General features: G+C 40.4%; 1 protein-coding gene across 3 annotated transcripts in view; it reads left to right on the forward strand.

Moving 5' to 3' along the window:
* Positions 1-18974, forward strand: part of LOC125463244 (copine-8) — a 300826-nt gene that overhangs the window by 276254 nt on the left and 5598 nt on the right. For 2 of the 3 annotated variants that reach the window (XM_048554261.2, XM_048554262.2), the window contains 2 exons: positions 5421-5478; positions 13092-13165. In XM_048554261.2, coding sequence (XP_048410218.1) covers positions 5421-5478; positions 13092-13165 — 132 coding nt within the window. Of the gene's footprint in view, positions 1-5420; positions 5479-13091; positions 13166-18974 lie in introns of those variants that run through there. The other variant, XM_059654654.1, reaches the window with a different exon arrangement.

An 18974-nucleotide genomic window follows, 5' to 3' on the forward strand; every position in this document is an offset into this window, starting at 1 on the left:
TTCAATTGTTCAGTTTTCATCCACCTGGGAGTAACTGCAAGACTAAACCTGGAATTCTCAGGGCAGCCAGATGGGTGTACACTGGATAAGCATTCCCGATCACAGGAGAAATTCTAGGATTGAAGATGGTTGGATATTTTAAACAGCTTTCTGCTACTGTCAAAGTGGGTCAAACCCACTCCTAGGGTTCTAAAACTCAGGTCAGGCACTTAGTACTGTCCATGTGAACACACAATGAGCACTTCATTAATGGAATTCCTACCATGTAGAAAGAGGCTATTGAACCTGATGAGGCCGGACTGCACCACCGAAGTGAGTCCCATCCAGACCCCTCACCCTGCCCTATACCCATAACCCAATATCTAGCATGGCCAATCCACCTAACCCACACACCTTTGGACTGTGGGAGGAAACTGAAGTTTATGGAGGAAACGCAGGCAGACAGAGGGACAATGTACAAACTCCACACAAATAATCTCCCAAGGCGTGAATCAAACCTGAATCCTTGGCACTGTGAGGCAACATTGCTAACTGCTGTGCCACTATGTCCCCCCTTGGCAATCACCAAAGGAGTAGATGTGAGGCCGGCATGCATTCTTCAACCTACTGATAAGTTCCTCTTCAACAACACTATATTCTGCCCTTCACTTCAGACTTTCTTGCAAGCTATTTGGGTCTGCTGTGTAAGTGCAAGATCTCTATAGAAATTCAAACCAATTCAAGTTTTAAGTTTATTGCCATTTCAGTGGCAGTTATTTACCTGTGATTACATTGGGTTTGAAGAACAACTTGCAGTTTTTGAAGATAATAAAATGTGAGGCTGGATGAACACAGCAGGCCAAGCAGCATCTCAGGAGCTCCTGAGATGCTGCTTGGCCTGCTGTGTTCATCCAGCCTCACATTTTATTATCTTGGAATTCTCCAGCATCTGCAGTTCCCATTATCTCTGATGCAGTTTTTGAACATGTTTTAATATGGAGAATAATGGGTGTCTTTCTGGACCTCTCCCCTGCTCTTTGCCAACTTTCGTTAGTTGCTCAGGTATGACTGCTTCAATCAGTAGTTAAAATCATGGCTGGTTTCTAATTGTATAATTTAAATATTAATCAAATCCCTGAAAAGGTGTGCCAGCAAATAAATGGACATTGAATCAATAATGAAAGGAATAGTCAGAGATGATCAAGCGCTTGATCAAAGGGAGATATTTTAAGACAGGTCAAAGCGATTAAAATATATGCTAGTGTCACTTGATTGTCATATTAATTGAAAATCCCATTAAAAACATGACAGGCCACAGTCATCAGTTGTAACATATGTACAGGCACAATAATAACTGAAAAGTCTATTGGAAATTTTGACAGTTCTTAAGTTTAACTCTGATATATCAGCTTTGATCATCTAGATTGGTGTTTAGTTGGATCTTTGTCCATGCACTAGTTTTGGTTGATATTGAAAGTGCCATTTTTGCATCAAAGACATTCTCGCCTGGACTTTTATTCTATAAGACCATAACACATAGAAGTGGATGTAGGCCATTCAGTTCAAAGAGTCTGTTCCCCCATTCAATAAGGTCATGGCCGATCTGATAATCCTTAACTCCTTATTCCTGCCTTTTTCCATAAGGCTTGGTCCCTTCACTGTTTAAGAATCTATCTTAGCTTTGAATAGACTTAATGACTCAGTCTTGGTAGCCCTTTGTAATAAAGACTTCCACAGATTCACTCTCCTCCGAGAGAAGAAATTCCTCATCATTTCTGTTTTAAGTGTGCAGCCCTTTGTTCTGAGATTATACCCTGTGGGCCAAGACTCTCCCACAAGGGGAAACAGCCTTTCTGCATCAAACATGTCAAGTCCCTTAATAATGCTGTGCTTTTCAATATGTCACCTCTCATTTTTCTAAATTCCAATGGGTATAGGCCCATCCCAACGAATCTCTCATTAGGCAGCCTTTCCATACCCAGTATTAGTTTAGCTATCTGTCTCTACAATGCTAGTATAACTTTCCTTAGAAAAGGACCTTCAAAAGTCCCCAGTGTGTTATTTTAGAGATCTTCCTAATCAACCTGTTCAGAATTGTTATTACAGACCTCTAGAGCTGCTGGGAATTGAAGCTGTGCCTTCTGGTCCAGAGGTAGGGACGTTACCATGGTGTCATAGGAGCTCATGTTATTTTATACAGTATCCATTAAAGCTATATGATAACTTCTCTGAGTGAGTTACCAGTTACCAGCTAAAAGGTGCCCAGTGCAGCTGCATTGATAGCGCTGAGATTTTATTGCTGACTTATCATTCTCCTAGACCCACATGGTTTGTTTTTGGGAAACAGTGGTGTCGTGGTACAGATGCTGGACTAATAATCTAGAGACCCAGGCTGATATTCTGGGAATATGGGTTTGGATCCCACTACAGCAGATAGTGAATTTTTAATTAACTTAATAAATCTGGAACCAACAGTTTGTCTGATAGTGATGAAATTATTATCAATTAACGTAAAAACACAACTGGTACTCTGATGCCATTTTGGGAAGGAAAATTTGCCACCTACAATCAGTTTGGCCTAAATGTCACTCCAGTCCCACAAAACAGCCTAGAAAGCCACTCCATAGTATCTAACCATTGCAAAATGTCAACAGGAATCAAAGTGGATAGGCCATTGGGCATCTACCAAGGCAAAAGAATTGACATTGGTATATACAGCCCTGCCAAACGTGCATAATCATATTCACTAACATCAGGCTGTTTTGCTGTTCCTCAGACAATTCAAAGCCTGACATGGTCATACTTTTAGAATTGTACTGAACTGACAATGTCCCAGACACTCACCATCACCTTGCCTGTGTAAGTTCTGTCCCGCTGCAGACAGGCACACCAGAGGTGGCAGCACAGTGTATACAGTCAGAATGAGGCCTGGGTTCAAACGCAACTTATTCCAGAGATGTGTATTAATATCTCTGACCTGACTGATTACAGAAGTTTCTGCCATCAGGAAGAAGTTGTCCTGAGAGCCATCAACATTGACTCATAGCATCAGCTAAAACATGGGCAAGAGCCTCCTGTTGATGACCACGTACTGGCTCCACCCAGCCTGTTGATGAGTCACTTCTCCTCAATGTTGAGCAATAGTTGGAAGAATCATTGAGGGTAACAAAGGTGCAGAATGTACTCTGGATGGGGGTTTCAAAGTCCAACACCACTACTGACTGAGCTAGTCGATTCTTAGATGATGTATCTACTAGACTGATGCTGCACCACATGCTGAGTGAATACATGAGCAAAAAGTGCACTTGGCCTAGCATTTTCCAATCTAACTGTTGTAGATGCCTCTGTCCATGGCAGTGCCAGTAGGAGTGGACCTTGCAAAACCAGAGTCAGTGGGAATCCGGGAAAACACCCAACTGGTTAGAGTCATTCTGGCATAGAGATGATCATTTTGGTTGTTAAAATGGTTCGCAACTGGGAGGTGCAGTTGTTTGTTGCAAACCGAGCGGAGGTGTTCTGCAAAGCGGTCCCCAAGCCTCCGCTTGGTTTCCCCAGTGTAGAGGAAGCCACACTGGGTATAATGGATACAGCATACCACATTGGCAGATGTGCAGGTGAACCTCTGCTTAATGTGGAAAGTCATCTTGGGGCCTGGGATGGGGGTGAGGGAGGAGGTGTGGGGGCAAGTGTAGAACTTCCTGCGGTTGCAGGGGAAGGTGCCGGGTGTGGTGGGGTTGGAGGGCAGTGTGGAGCGAACAAGGGAGTCACGGAGAGAGTGGTCTCTCCGGAAAGCAGACAAGGGTGGGGATGGAAAAATGTCTTGGGTGGTGGGGTCAGAGGAACACCTCTGCTCAGTTCGCAATAAACAACTGCACCTCCCAGTCATGAACCATTTTAACTCCCCCTCCCATTCTTCAGACGACATGTCCATCATGGGCCTCCTGCAGTGCCACAAGGATGCCACCCGAAGGTTGCAGGAATAGCAACTCATATTCCGCTTGGGAACCCTGCAGCCCAATGGTATCAATGTGGACTTCACCAGCTTCAAAATCTCCCCTTCCCCCACCATATCCCAAAACCAGCGCAGTTCGTCCCCTCCCCAAACTGCATCACACGACCAGCCCAGCTCATCCCCTCCCCCCACTGCAACCCAAAACCTGCCCAGCCTGTCTCTGCCTCCCTAACCTGTTCTTCCTCTCACCCATCCCTTCCTCCCACCTCCAGCCGCACCTCCATTTCCTACCTACTAACCTCATCCCACCTCCTTGACCTGTCCGTCTTCCCTGGACTGACCTATCCCCTCCCTACCTCCCCACCTATACTCTTCCTTCGACCTATCTTCTTTTCTCTCCATCTTCGGTCCGCCTCTTCCTCTCTCCCTATTTATTCCAGAACCATCTCCCCATCTCCCTCTCTGATGAAGGGTCTAGGCCCGAAATGTCAGCTTTTGTGCTCCTGAGATGCTGCTTGGCCTGCTGTGTTCATCCAGCTCCACACTTTGTTATCCAATGTAGTAGGTATGTTTCTGATCAGTGGAGGTTTTTCCCAGATTTTGTTTAACATTGTTCTGCAGCTGCGGAGTGATAGATTCACTATGTAAATGTGGAATAGTTTTTGAATGCACTAAACTAAATAATTCATTGGATAAAGGGATATAGTGTATTTTGCACTGTTGAAGACGTTATCCAACCTGTGATCAACAAATAACTGTTCAAGATTCTCTTATTCTTTTTATTCAGTACAGTTCTAGTTAGTCATCTGCCTGGCTGTTAGTAAAGTTTGACAACTGCTGTTACAAAGCATTATATTTTTCTGGGAGTACTGAATCTGTACATTGGGTTGCCTGCGAATGAGAGTTTATGGTTTTGACAGATTTATGAGTTTCTCTGAGGCTATTTTTGTCTATATTAAGAGTTATATCAAATACAGTTTTTGATGGCTTCCAAGTGCCATGAAATTCAGGAAAAGGAAAAATGTGTAGTCAGTCATTTGAGATTGAGATGAAGGGAAACGTTTTTAATTTAGAGTTTTATAGGTCTTTGGAATTCTCTTAGAATACTAAAGAATATGTGAGATTTCGAACGGGAATGATAAGTAGGAAATCAGCCATGGGTGCCTTGAAAGACCAAAATACCCATTTTGGTTTACTGTTTTTAGCCTCATACAGTTTGATACTCTCATTTTTTTTCTGTGTGTTGGTGTCAAGTATAAAGTTATTTAATATTTATTTCATGTGGTTCACAGATATTCAGCCACTATGGGATATTTTTACGTCAAAGGTGCTTTATAGATGTAAAAGGATATTGTTGCAGACTTTCTAGTCTAAGCATGTACATAAGCACTGCCATCACTTTTAAAGCATTGTACATTCAAATCGTACTAAAATTTCAAATAACTCTTCCTTTGTTGCAATTTGTCATTCTTTCTTGTTCTTTTTAAAGGCTGCTTGTTTTCCAATGTCGATAATTATTGTTGGGGTTGGACCTGCAGAATTTGATGGTAAGAAATAAAAATTGTTGAACTTCAATTAAGGCAGAATAATGCTTAATAGTGTAATTTCATTTTGTGTACAGGAACACAAACACAAAGGTTCTGAATGCACGACAAAATAATTTTCAATCGAAATGAATGGGAAGCTGCAAGGGATTAACACATCCTAAACTTTAGGCTGTATGATATATTGGATGCTGATGATAAATGTACGAGGACAACTTCATGGTTTGTTGAAAGATAAGATGGAAAATGAGCAAACAATGTGACTGGAATAAATTCCTCTTTCAAATATGTTGTGGGCTTAAGAAAGTGCATGGATGAATAAACCCAATCTCAAAAAAAAATCAGACTTGTACACCAATCATGGCTATTTAGAATTAGTCTTTTATTTTCTGCTTCTATCTGTTATTCATGGTGCAAGCTCAAAGCATTGAACTACTTTTTGTGACAATTTTCTTTGTTAGTATCATGCTTTCATTACAATGAGTGGACATGAGTTTGGATTGTTTGGTTCATAGCACTATCGTGGTGAATAAAATTTAACAGGATGTGAGTATATATCCGTTTGCCTGTATTTTAAGCATTGAGACACACACACACACACACATACACACACACACACACACACACACACACACACACACACACACACACACACACCTTAAAATAGAGGCAGGTGGAGTTTTCTTTCATTTTTGTGTGAGTAATTTCTTTTTCAGAGGTCACATAGTAACTTGGACAATTGGCCTAATATTGACATTTCAAAGAAAGCGTTTAACTTAGCAAGTGCTTAGCTAAAAATCTGGTGTTAATTGATATAGTGTTTACATGGTGATAATGTGATAAGGGTATAACATGCAGAGAAACAAATGACTATGGGATGATTTTTCTGATGAAGGGCCTCGGCCCGAAACGTCAGCTTTTGTGCTCCTAAGATGCCCCTTGGTCTGCTGTGTTCATCCAGCTCCACACTTTGTTATTTTGGGATACTGATGGATTAGTTTCAGCTCAGTTCAGAAGCGTAAGGTTTCAGCTTCATGATAGCAGCATAGTTTCATCTGAGCAGGAAAATAAGTTTTCAGCCCAGAAGAGAAGTTTCATCCTAGCAGCAATGCAATTTGTTAGATTTTTATAATCTCTAGGATGTAAAAGGTGTACGTTATCTCAGCTGTCAGAACTGAAAAGCAATCCATTCCATGCAAACTGGAATGATGCCTTAAAATTATTTCATCAGTCCGAGAAGGAAAGAAGAAAGAATCAATAAAGTACAAAATTAAAGCGTTTAAATAGGAATCATTATATTCTGGGATTGAGTAATTCAAAAGGATGTAGCTGGGGGGAGAAAGGTCGAGTCAGTGTTATTGCTGTTTATGTTAAGATCTTTTCAAATTGAATTACACACTAGATCGTTTCTTTTTTCGCTCTTGTGGAATAAACTTGTTTTTGCATATTAAGAGAACAATGGCTGCCTCATGGTAAACATATTCAGTGACTAATTACCTCAATAAACTACTGTGAAAGTTATACATATAATCTGTCAAACCGTGTTTAATTCTGGGATATAACTTGTTGAGACTTTTCATCAACTGGTATCATAACAAAACCCCTGCCCACGAAATAGTGTGTGGAATCTGCAGCACTTAAAAGACCATAAGACTGTAAGACATAGGAGTGGAAGTAAGGCCATTCGGCCCATCAAGTCCACTCCACCATTTAAATCATGGCTGATGGGCATTTCAACCCCACTTCTCTGCACTCTCCCCAGAGCCCTTAATTCCTTTTGAGATCAAGAATTTGACAATCTCTGCCTTGAAGGCATCTAACGTCCCGGCCTCCACTGCACTCCGTGGCAATGAATTTCACAAGCCCACCACTCTCTGGCTGAAGAAATTACGTCTCATTTCAGTTTTAAATTTACCTCCTCTAATTTTAAGGCTGTGCCCACGGGTCCTAGTCTCCCCGCCTAACGGAAACAACTTCCTAGCGTCCACCCCTTCGAAACCATACTTTATCTTGTAAGTTTCTATTAGATCTCCCCTCAACCTTCTAAACTCTAATGAGTACAATCCCAGGATCATTAGCCGTTCATCATATGTTAAACCTACCGTTCCTGAGATCATCCGTGTGAATCTCTGCTGGACACGCTCCAGGGCTAGTATGTCCTTCCTGAGGTGTGGGGCCCAAAATTGGACACAGTATTCTAAATGGGGCCTAACTAGAGCTTTATAAAGCCTCAGAAGCACATCGCTGCTTTTATATTCCAACCCTCTTGAGATAAACTACAACATTACATTCGCTTTCTTAATTACGGACTCTACCTGCAAGTTAACCTTTGGAGAATCCTGGACCAACACACCCAGATCCCTTTGCACTTCTGATTTGCGAATTTTCTCACTGTTTAGAAAATAGTCCATGCCTGTATTCTTTTTTCCAAAGTACAAAACCTCACATTGAATTTCATCAGCCATTTCCTGGACCACTCTCCTAAACTGTCTAAATCTTTCTGCAGCTTCCCCACCTCCTCAGTATTACCTGCCTGTCCACCAAAGGTTTTGGGGTTGTCATGAGTATTAACTAAGAGTGTCACGATACCTTTACTTAGATGATAGCAAGAACTGCAGTTGCTGGAAGTCAGAGTTGATACAATGTGGAGCTGGAGGAAAACGGCAGGTCAGGCAGCATCAGAGGAGCAGGAAAGTCAATGTATCAGGTCAAGACCCTTCATCAGGACTGGATGAAGGGCCCTCGTTCAAAACTTCAACTTTCCTGCTCTTCTGATGCTGCCTGACATGTTGTGTTCCTCCAACTCTGCACTGAATTGACTCTTTTTTTTATTTAGATGATGCTTCCTCTAAGAGCTGAGAGAGCCGACCTCTTAGCAGATGGCACTTCACTCTCTGTCTCTGACTTTTATCCCCTGGATGACGTTTCAATTTCTTACAATAGGATTGGTCCAACGTTGTCAAAACCATCCGATTAAAATTTAGTTGGTTTTTAGTCCCGAAGTGCCTGGTTTAAGTTAATTAGCTAAATTCAAAATTGTTGTCTTGATAACAAACAGAACTTCAGCTTAGCCAGCTAACCATCCAATCTTTTGATAAAAATGTTGCAATTCAGGTGTTCTGTGCACCTGTAAACCCACAAGATTCCCACGGACTTTTAATCTCCAAGCCTAGAAAAAGCCTATCACCTTTTGAAGGGACAGGACACTGATTTTTAACAATATTCGAACACCAAATTCAAATGTCCTGCCTTCCAATCCACAAGTGCTTTCCCCAACTTCGCAATAGGATCCAGACTATTTCCTGGTCCTGACCTAGTGCTGGTCAGTAATGCACCCTTTTGGGAACTTTTCTGGGAAGTGACCAATTATCAGATGACTCCATGTTTGTCATCTCATCAAAGTCAGTATCTGGAACACAGAGGTGGGCCATCCCAGTTAAGGGCCCCAGGAAACGTTTGCCTGTGGGCCCCACCTGGAAAATTGAACACTGCTGAAGAAGAGGAGAGTTAGGGAGCGCTTCTAAATGAAGGAACTCACAAAAACCTTCAAAGTCCCTTTTATCTCTCAGTAGGAGGCTGTCACTGAATTATTGCCAATCCCCTAATCTAACGAGAGCCCACCTGACACCGGGAAACTGTTGATAGCCTTCCCAAATTGCAGTGAGTTTCTAATTGTAGTAGTCACCCACCAAGAAACTTACCTGGAGAGAGATCCGTATTTTGAGTGCTATCCCAATGGAGTTTTCAACCATATTCCACAACAACCACCCCCCCCCCCCCACCCCAACCACCATGTGCCTCTGGACCAGCTTGTACAAGGAACATTCTGCCCAATATCCCAAATATTCAGATTAAGTAGGAACATATGCAAGGACATGTACCCTTAAAAGCTGCTCTACCACACCTTTAGGTCATGGCTGAATTTATGTATCAGTTTTGCTTTTTCACTTTGTCTCAATATCTCTTGGCTTTTAAGTGCTCAAGTATCTATCAGTCTTTTTCCTGTCTATTCTCAATAATTGAGCCTTTGTAGATGAAGAATACCAGTGATTCAAAACCCTCTGAGTTTCCCCATCTTTCAATCTGCAGGAAAGAAACTTTTATCCTGAGATAATGAGTTGCATTATCTGCTAAAGGTAGCCTCCCTGCACCCCACCGTAAATGTCAGGGGGCTTTAATTCTTTTTTTTCACAAGTGTGCATTTAATTGTGGTGTGAAAGTTGCTGCAAATTCCAGTCGTAATCCCAGTATCACCTCTTAGAGCTGCTGGCCATTAGATGCTGGCAGCTACACAGGACAGTTGATGACTGCTGGCACTGTGGAAGGACCAAGAGGATGAGCGCCTATGGATGTCCCAGATCTCTAGTGTCTGGGCTATCTTGGGGCTGGCTAACAGGCTCTGGTGAGGGAGATTTTCATCTGCAGGAAATACTTGGCAGATCCTACGGCATCCATGAAGGGAAACGATGATCTGTTCTAATGACAGATGAGCTTTTGAAAGGTAAACTTTATCATTCACAGATGTTGCCAGTCCTGTTGAGTATTTCCAGCAGTGTGGATTTTATTTCACGCAAGATATGTTACACTAAATCACAGGAAATGAAACTAATTTGGTGGGAATAGTGGTGTGGGATAGGATTCGGTAATTGACACTGAAATTGCAGATCCTAGGCAATTGCTAAATGCCAAACAGTTTTCAGAATTTGGAAGTCTAGAAGATCTCTATTCTTGAAATAGGCATCAATGGCATCAGAACATCAAAGCTGTGTGGTCTGTTTTCAAATCTTTTGGATTGGAAGATCTAACTTAATTTTACTTTGCAAAATGTTATGGATGATTAGCACTTTGCTCAGTCATTCCTCAAAGGAACACTTTTGTTAAATTTAAAAAGATGCACAGAAATTTTATTCCATGGGCCTTGCTGCTCCCCTTGTGTGAGAAATGGGAGTTTTTCCTGAATTATTTGATGTCTTAAGATTCTTGCACAGTTTCATGAGTGAAAATTCACAAAATTGTGAATTTTCTGCATGCTCCAAATGAGAGTCTGTCTTAAAAGTGTTATGATATAGCAATGCCAGTGTTGGACTGGGGTGGACAAAGTCAGAAGTGACATGACACCAGGTTGTAGTTCAACAGATTCATTTGAAACCATAAGCTTCCATAGCACTGCTCCTTTGTCAGATGAAGCCACTTGTTAACATACAAATAGAAACAATTCAGCAAGCCTGTAGTAATTAATAGTGAGGAAACCATTTAATATTTCATGCAGATATTATTCTTATATTGTTTGTTCATGAACTGAAAGACAGATATATGCATTGGAAGGGAGTAAAGGTTGTGGTTTAGTCTGAGCATCAGTGGTTGAAAATATATAATTTTGTACAGAAATAATAAAGATTCCTCAATGTCATTGGAAAGCAGAGACAAAGTAATAAAATAAAAAATGTATATATTTTAGCAAATGTGTGTAAAGGGCGCAAATGCATGCTTCAACACAAATTTCAGGCTAGGAATTGGAAAACAAACTTGGGCTTCAGGCAAAGGAATAAAATGAGTTTGAATCTCTAAGGATATACTTAAGACTTCGGACAAAAGAAACATACTGTCAGAATATTGAATACATTAGAAGGCAATGCATCACTAACTTCTCTGCTTTTTAGATGAATTTCTAACATGTTGCATTGACTTATTATCACATGTTATTTATCCAGTCATTTATTTAGCTGTGTCAGAAAAATGATGTACTTTTATGATTGGTTGAGTTCTGGTTATTTAAGGAAATGAGCAAATCATTATATCTGTTGTTTTCAAGGTGCAAGGCTTTAAATCACAAAGATAGATGGATGAATTGATGTGGACTGTAACAGGCTATTCACAGAGAGATCTGCATACATCATTCGCTTCCGAACACATTAGCCGGTTAAATGGCTGATAGGAGTTGCCCCCACCAGCGGCAGCTCGACTTCAACTTTTAAACCAGAGAAGGAATTCCTTTCATTTGTCTAACTTCCACAAAATGTGGTCCAAAGTGCATTTCAAACTAAAAATTCTGACAAGTGAAAATTAGTGAAATTCACATTCATTCAACTTTTGGACCTCAGTGAAATCATTATAACATCTGCTCCCCCTTTATAACTTTCTGAATGGAGAGATCCCTCTTTGTTGAGAATCCTGTGCCAATGACCCCAGTGTCAAGAAGGGAGGGCCAACCACTGTCCTTGCCTTTGACTTCTGTGACCTGCCTTCAATTCCCTTTCTCCAGAGTTCCAACAACAATCCTGCTGAAATGCTTGCAGCAAAATTGAGAGCAGCCACTGCTCTTGGTGTCACTATCAGCAGTGGAGAGTTTTTCATTTCTGATTAGTCAGCAGCATTCTGCAATGGATTTCTACTGATAGTAGGGACTGCAGCTGCTGAAGAATCTTCTTTAATCCCCTTTTTTTTCTTCTGAAGGAGGGTCTAGGCCCAAAACATCAGCCTTCCTGCTCCTCTGATGCTGCTTGGCCTGCTGTGTTCATCCAGCTCTACACTTTTTATTATCTGGGATTTCTACTTCTGGAATTCCTGAATCCCAGAGAAGGTTTAACCCTGGCTAGTTAAGTGCAGACAGCCACATGATTAGATTGAGATTTCCTCATGGAAGCATTGCGTGCAGATAAAGGATGTGTGACATAACCTTTAGCTTTTTATTTAATAAAGCACAAGGCATATAATATCTCTGAATTATTGTGTGATCATGCTGAGGTTGTACAGAGAAGTGAATCTGACCTTACATTAGTGAGCATTAACATTTCATGAACTAATCACACTACATACATAGTGACTAAGGGAGAGAGCTCCTTGAATAACACTGGCTTAGTCCTAGTTCCCAGTAAATGCTGATGTTTGCAAGCATTGCTGACATTTACTGCTCATTAGTACAATAGGATTTAGTCATTATCCTTCAAGAATTGACTTCATTTATCTTGTTTCATTTCATTTACCTTAAATCTTCAGATGAAATAATACGTATTTAACCCTATCACTAGAAACATGTATACAGGGCACTACTAGAGGAAACAATGAGCATGGCTTATTCAAGTCTGTTCACATTTCTGGGCCTTAAAAGTATGCAAAAACCCCGACTCACTGAGATATTGCATTATTTTTCCCAGGACTGTCTTTTCTGACCTAGTTCCTGCTGTATTCAGTACTATTGGGCATCTAATCCCTAGTTCTTTGAACACTTCACTAGACAGTAAAGAGAGTTCCCTCAGGATACCATTGCTTCCTATACTTGTTTCTCCCCAGGCTGTAACAGTTCTCATACCAGCCTTTGATGTTGTACTCCATAGTAAAAGAAATTTATTCCTTTCTGTGCTACAACAATACCCCCCTTACTCTCCCCACTGCTCTGAACGAGGGTTAGCTTCTTAAAAGCCTGTCCCTATTCAGAAAAAATTCAGCTGTGAAATTATCTTTTTTAGTGGCATCAGTGTTATTGAGGAGAAAGGAACATTGTATTTATGCCTATTCTGGTATATTTGATGCACTGTTTTTGCTCTTCATTAGAATATTGTCCTAACATTTCTATCTATATATCATCACTGATTTTCTTTTCTCTTCTCTGCTTGTAGCAATGGAGGAATTAGATGGGGATGAGATTAGAATATCATCACGAGGAAGATATGCTGAGAGAGACATAGTTCAGGTAAGACCTTGAAGAGAATGTTATGAAAATCCATAGAATTCAAAGATTAAATGAACTTTTATTTTAAATATCACACTCACACATGCTAATCACTTGGAAGTCATTGCAATAATTCTTCATTATCTCAGTAAGCACATGCTAATACAATTTTTTTTTAAAAGTATAAATATAATAGAAACAATAAAACTTGATGTTTTATTAAATCAATTTCTCTCCCTTTCTGCATGTTCTTTTGAGCTGGTTTTTTCCTGATTAACACATACTGAAGTTTTGGAGACTGAGCTGTTCATGGGCCTTTAGGATATTGGTGGATCAGGTAGCTTTTTATGATAATCCACAATGGTTGCACAGTAACCATTTTATTGTAGATTTTCATTCAATTCATATTTCTCCATCTGCCAATGTGGGATTCAAACCCATGTTCAGGATTAGTAGTCCAGTGTCAATACCATGGCAGTGCTCTCTTTCCTCATGAGACTTAAGAATATCACTTGAAGTAGATGTCAGTGAGTCTTAAACTGCTTTTCTCGTTCATTTCACGTTGCAGATGTCGGGTTGTGATTAGAGGAAGCCAAAGGAAATGTCCCAGAACATCAGGGATTTAGGTTGAAAACCTGCATGGACCAGAGGTTAGCAGGTTAGGAAGACTGGCTATGGTAAATGTAAGGTTATGGGGATAGTATGGGGGTTGGGTTGGGATGCTCAATAGAGGGTCAGTGAAGTATCAATGTGCCCAAATGGCACCTCTGCACTGTAGGGATTCTATGGTACTAAATCATTTCTCCTGAATAGCTGCAGGATGGAAAAGATCTTCCAAGTGTTCTTGTCTAAATTCCTGAAGGTTTCAGGTTTTTTTTTGTTTAATAGAACAATTATCCAAATGAATGCCAGTTGATCCCAGCAGATACAAATCTGATATTATTATTACAAACAGTGGGCAAGAGGAACACCAGGAGAGCTGCTGACAGGGTAAGGGAGATTGTGAGGCCAGGCCAATTTGACTGAAACTAAGATCTGGATTTTTGCTCCGGGGTCAGTTGTGCAGAGATGGGCAAATTCCTGCGTCCTTGTGCCTGGATGTCAGGTTTTCAGTCCAGGCAACGCAGACTTTAGGGTATCAGGGAAGATGACCTCAGAGGAACTGAGGAGATTGTCAGGTGCAAGGCCTGTCTCGGGGATCTGGCACTGAATCTGAAGTATAGAAATGGAAAAAAAACTAAATATAAAATCCCTTCAGCCTTTACCTCTCACTTTCATACTCTCAGTGCCGCATCTATTCTGACCCATGTCTCTTCGTGCCAAGCTATGCCCTCCCAAGCAACGTTGTGGTCCCTCATGCCTGCATGCAAATTTATGCCTTTCAATCTACCCTTATGCCAACTTACGGCAAACTCAGGCCAAACCCATGGCTGTCCACCACATTTTGTCTTAAGCCTATCATGCCAGCTCAACTAATATCCACAATGGTCGGATTTTGGGATATACAGAGATAAAATAAAATAAAGTTCTAAATGCAGGCCTTGCTGTGTTGGCAAAAATAAAACACTCATTCATAAAACCTATTTTCTACAATTACATTATATTAACTAAATAAGGCCTTATAACAGCAACCATTTCATTCATGTGTACAATTTATTTAATAAAAGCATCAACAAGTTTATAAACCCGAATAGCGTATTGAAGTCTGAAATTAAGGAACACCATTTTGAGAATGAATGTTTATGAAATCAAACGTAATAATCCAATAATGGAAACCCTTGGGCATACACCAACAAATTGAAAGAAATGCTAAAGAATAGAGAGTCATTTAGCTCAGATGGCTGGACATCAGGTTTGCAATGTCAAGTGAAGCCAAAGGTGTACCACACCAGCTAAAATCACCTTCTGAATGTCATCCCTCACTTGAGGCAGATGACCCTCAGATTAAACTCATCGTCACCAACTCTCATGAGAGAGCAGCACTGTGGTCCTCTAGAGCTGTGATGACTTTACTAGTAAAGAGTCTTTTTTAAATATGGGAGACTTGCTTTTGAAGATTGAAAGTATAGGATTTTTAAAGTTTGACAGCTTCCTTTTAAAAGCTGCTTTGAACAATTCTGTCAGTTGATTTTGACAGGTCGATCCTTAGGTCCAATCGACTTCACTGTAATGCGTTTGTGAACTTCTTATGCACATTTATATCTAGTTTTAGCAATCCCGAAGGGAACCTTAAGTTCATCCAAGGTGCCCTTGAAACAGATCTGTACGGTTACCTGACCATGCTGAAAGGGTGCCCTGGTTTTCTAACGTTCAGGACTGCTCTTACCAGGTCTACCCTGCACACATCAGGCTTCAACATTCATAGCTACCAAAATCCTATTTTAAATCTTGACCTGACTCCATTCCTTCTTTTGCGAGAATGGTGAAGTTTGACATGACAGAGAGACTGTCTGCTGTAATAAAAATCCAGACCACAGTCTAATGAAACATCCACAAGACACTGATTCCTTCCTGTTGTTTCTTTCTCTTGTAATTTATTATTCAGCAATAGCATTAGAATGATAAAATTATTGAATCCAGTATAGAAATTCCCCTTGTAATGAGTTGTATTTTCATTCAGCAGCTAATTTATCTGTCATAAATTATTAATGAGACAGTATTTCAACTCTTCCAATAAGAGACATCACTCCTCAGGGAATTAAATAGGTATTGTGCTATCAATATTCCAGTAATTCACTTTTAAATGCAGCAAAAACCTATTAATTAGAATAACATAAGTTTCAGAACAATCACCATCAATATTAGGAGGCTGACCTTTGCCCTTCAAGGGGCCTTGTAATAAATAAAAGAAATATTAACGCATTAAGAAATCTGGACCAATTAAGTAGCTATGTCAGAAATGACATGGAGTTTAATGTAGATTAATGTAAGGTTTCCACAGCAGTTTGGCAAACATTAAAATGGAACACAATAAAAAAAATTCATCACCAAAAATGGCAAAGGGAAATGATTTAAAGTTATTAAGCTTTTCGTCAAAAAATTAACATAATATCAAACTATTGTCATCAGATCTATTCCGATGATATATTTTGAGCATGTTTTATCAAATTGCAGAACCCATTCTAACCATGTTTAAATCAGGATGAGACCATTTGTAGAAAGATCTAAACTTACGTCATGCCGTTTCATGCAACTTTCAACAGAACATGAATATATTATTCAAAAACATGGAAAAATAATTCTGGAATTTAGAACTCGAAACCGGTGGAATAATTTGAATTTTGCGTGTTTTCTTATGAGCTGATTTTTATGGATTAATCCCTTTAATTGTAAATTTGCCAAATTTCCCTTCCTGTTCCTGAGTTGGCACTGTCAATAGTTCCTCTTTGTTGGTATATTCTCCTTTCCATAATAACCACTGTTTATCACACTCTTCAGAAACCCACTGATAATCCTTGTTGATAGTGTCAACAGTTATGGGCGTATGTAGGCAGCTGTAGTAAAGACCACAACTGGAATCAGCACAATATTATTGATGGCATAGCAGGCTCAAGGGGCAAATGATTTTCTGCAGTTCTTAATTCATATGTCTAATGATTGCTATGCCTTGCAATCTTCCACCTCTTCTCTAAACTCTTCATGTTGTATAGGGTGATGTATAAAAGAGTTGGTGATCCAGCTACATTTAGATCCACCTAATCTAATATGTTTACAGTTATAATTACAAAGACTGTGTAGTAAATGCAGCTTATACATATGGTTATCTTGCAACAAATTGCATCTTGTTGTGCATGACAAAGTGTCTCTGCTAATTAAACATCGTGAGTGCCTATGTTTTATCCAATCATAGGATGTGGGTGTCTCTTGTATGAGGCAGCTTTTATTGCCCGTCTCTAATTGCACTTGAGAAGGTGGTGGTGAGCTGACTTCTTGAACTTTCTCTACCTCTTATCATGAGTCTGAGTGTAAAAGGGGATATTCCATCAGGGATCTGGGATGGACAGTGCTGCATATGGCATTCCTTTGCTGTAATTGATTAATTTTACTGGGTACTAGGTCACATGAAGTTTTTGTGATTTATGGGAGAATAATTTTCCACGTTAATGTTGAATGTTTTTGTTTGCAGCAGCTCTTTAAATTTTTGAAGAGCCGCTCTTAAATTTTTGGCTGCCTTTTAGCTCCATAGTCCTAAGCGATGGATATCCTGTGCAGAGAGGACCAGGCAGACTAGAGGGCCTTGTGGACCTGCTCCTGGGTTTGGCCAAAGTGGCCATTAATAGGCCCAGACAAAGGGCCATGTAGTACATGGCTGTCTATCCCTCTTCATGGTTATGCCTGCACTCAGTTGTCCGTGGGGAGGGAACACGTCTTAACCACCAACATGATCGAGGATTTTGAATGGACATCGTAGGGGCTGGGGGCATCATCACCCAGGGTGGGTTATAATATGAACCAATGCTGAACCTAAGTCCGCTGCGCAGACTATGTAGAAACTGAATGAGGATTTTTGCTGAAATTTTAACCATGCTAACTATGGTGAAAGTGAAGATTTGTAAGACCAGTGGAAAAGTCAAAGGAAAGGCATTGAAAAACATCACAGCAGTTATTTTAAGCTGTAATTTGTGTGGTTGGTAATAGTGGTTTGTAAAACTCAGCCATAACAGATGATGTATATCTCTTCTGAAGAAGAGTCACTGGACCCGAAATGTTAACTCCCTTTCTCTCCACAGTCGGAGCTGTTGAATTTTTTTTCAGTAATTTCTGATTTTATATCTCTCCAAATTAGATTTAAAGTATCGCTCTCAAATTGCATATTTCTAGTGAGTGGTTGGTCACTGGGGACTTCAAGTGGTGGTAGACTTCAAATTGTAGCTGCATGTCCAGGACAATGTTTCTCATGGAAGCTTGGCATTAGCTATGAACTGCCATGCCAAACGGATGAGCTAGAGAATTGCCTGAAATTGGCCCATTTGCTTTTGTGGCAAGCAACTGGTGTGCTGGGAATGTCAGTTGTATCCCTGTTGGGAGCACAATGATTGCAAAGAGGATTAGGTTGACCTGCGAGGATGGTGTAATCAGGACCTGCAACCAGTTTAGGAGGATAGTAATAGACAGTTGTGACTGTGTGGGCTGGGGAATGATAAGCAACAGCAGCCACAGCCCATAGTTTAATGTGGAACCAGGAGGAGTAGATTTCTTACATACCTTTTTACTGACACCTTCAGGCTACCATTTTGTCTGAGAAAACTACTTGTAACTTGCATGATGGGGAGGCAGTGACCTAGAGGCAGTGTCATTGGGATAGTAATCCAGAGGGCCAGGTGAATGCTTTAGGGACATGAATTTGAATCCCATCATGGCAGAAAGAGAAATTTAAACCCAATGGAAAAAGGAAGTTGTCTTAACAGCAACCAGGTAATCATTGTCAATTGGCATAAGAACCCATCTGGTTCACTAAAGTCCTTTAGAGAGGGAAATCCATCATCCTTACCTGCTGTGGTCTACATGTGACTCCACACATACAGAAGTGTGGTAGAACCTTAACTGCCCTCTGAAATGGCTCTACTACGATGCTCCAATCAAGAGGCAATTAAGGATGGGCACTAAATGCTGGCCCAGCCAATGACACCCACGTCTCACGAATGAATAACAAAGACATTAAATTCTGGAGACAGTTACAATTAAAAATCTGAGTGTGGCCTGAGATGAGCATTGGACCATTTATTTACATGTGCCATTTGGATAGGGTCATTACTAATGACGTGGAATGAACATGTGCATATTTTATGTTCCATCAGACTCCTCAGTGCCCAGTTTTACCTGGTTCAAT

The sequence above is a fragment of the Stegostoma tigrinum genome, chromosome 25 (assembly GCF_030684315.1).
Source record: "Stegostoma tigrinum isolate sSteTig4 chromosome 25, sSteTig4.hap1, whole genome shotgun sequence".
NCBI lineage: Eukaryota > Metazoa > Chordata > Chondrichthyes > Orectolobiformes > Stegostomatidae > Stegostoma > Stegostoma tigrinum.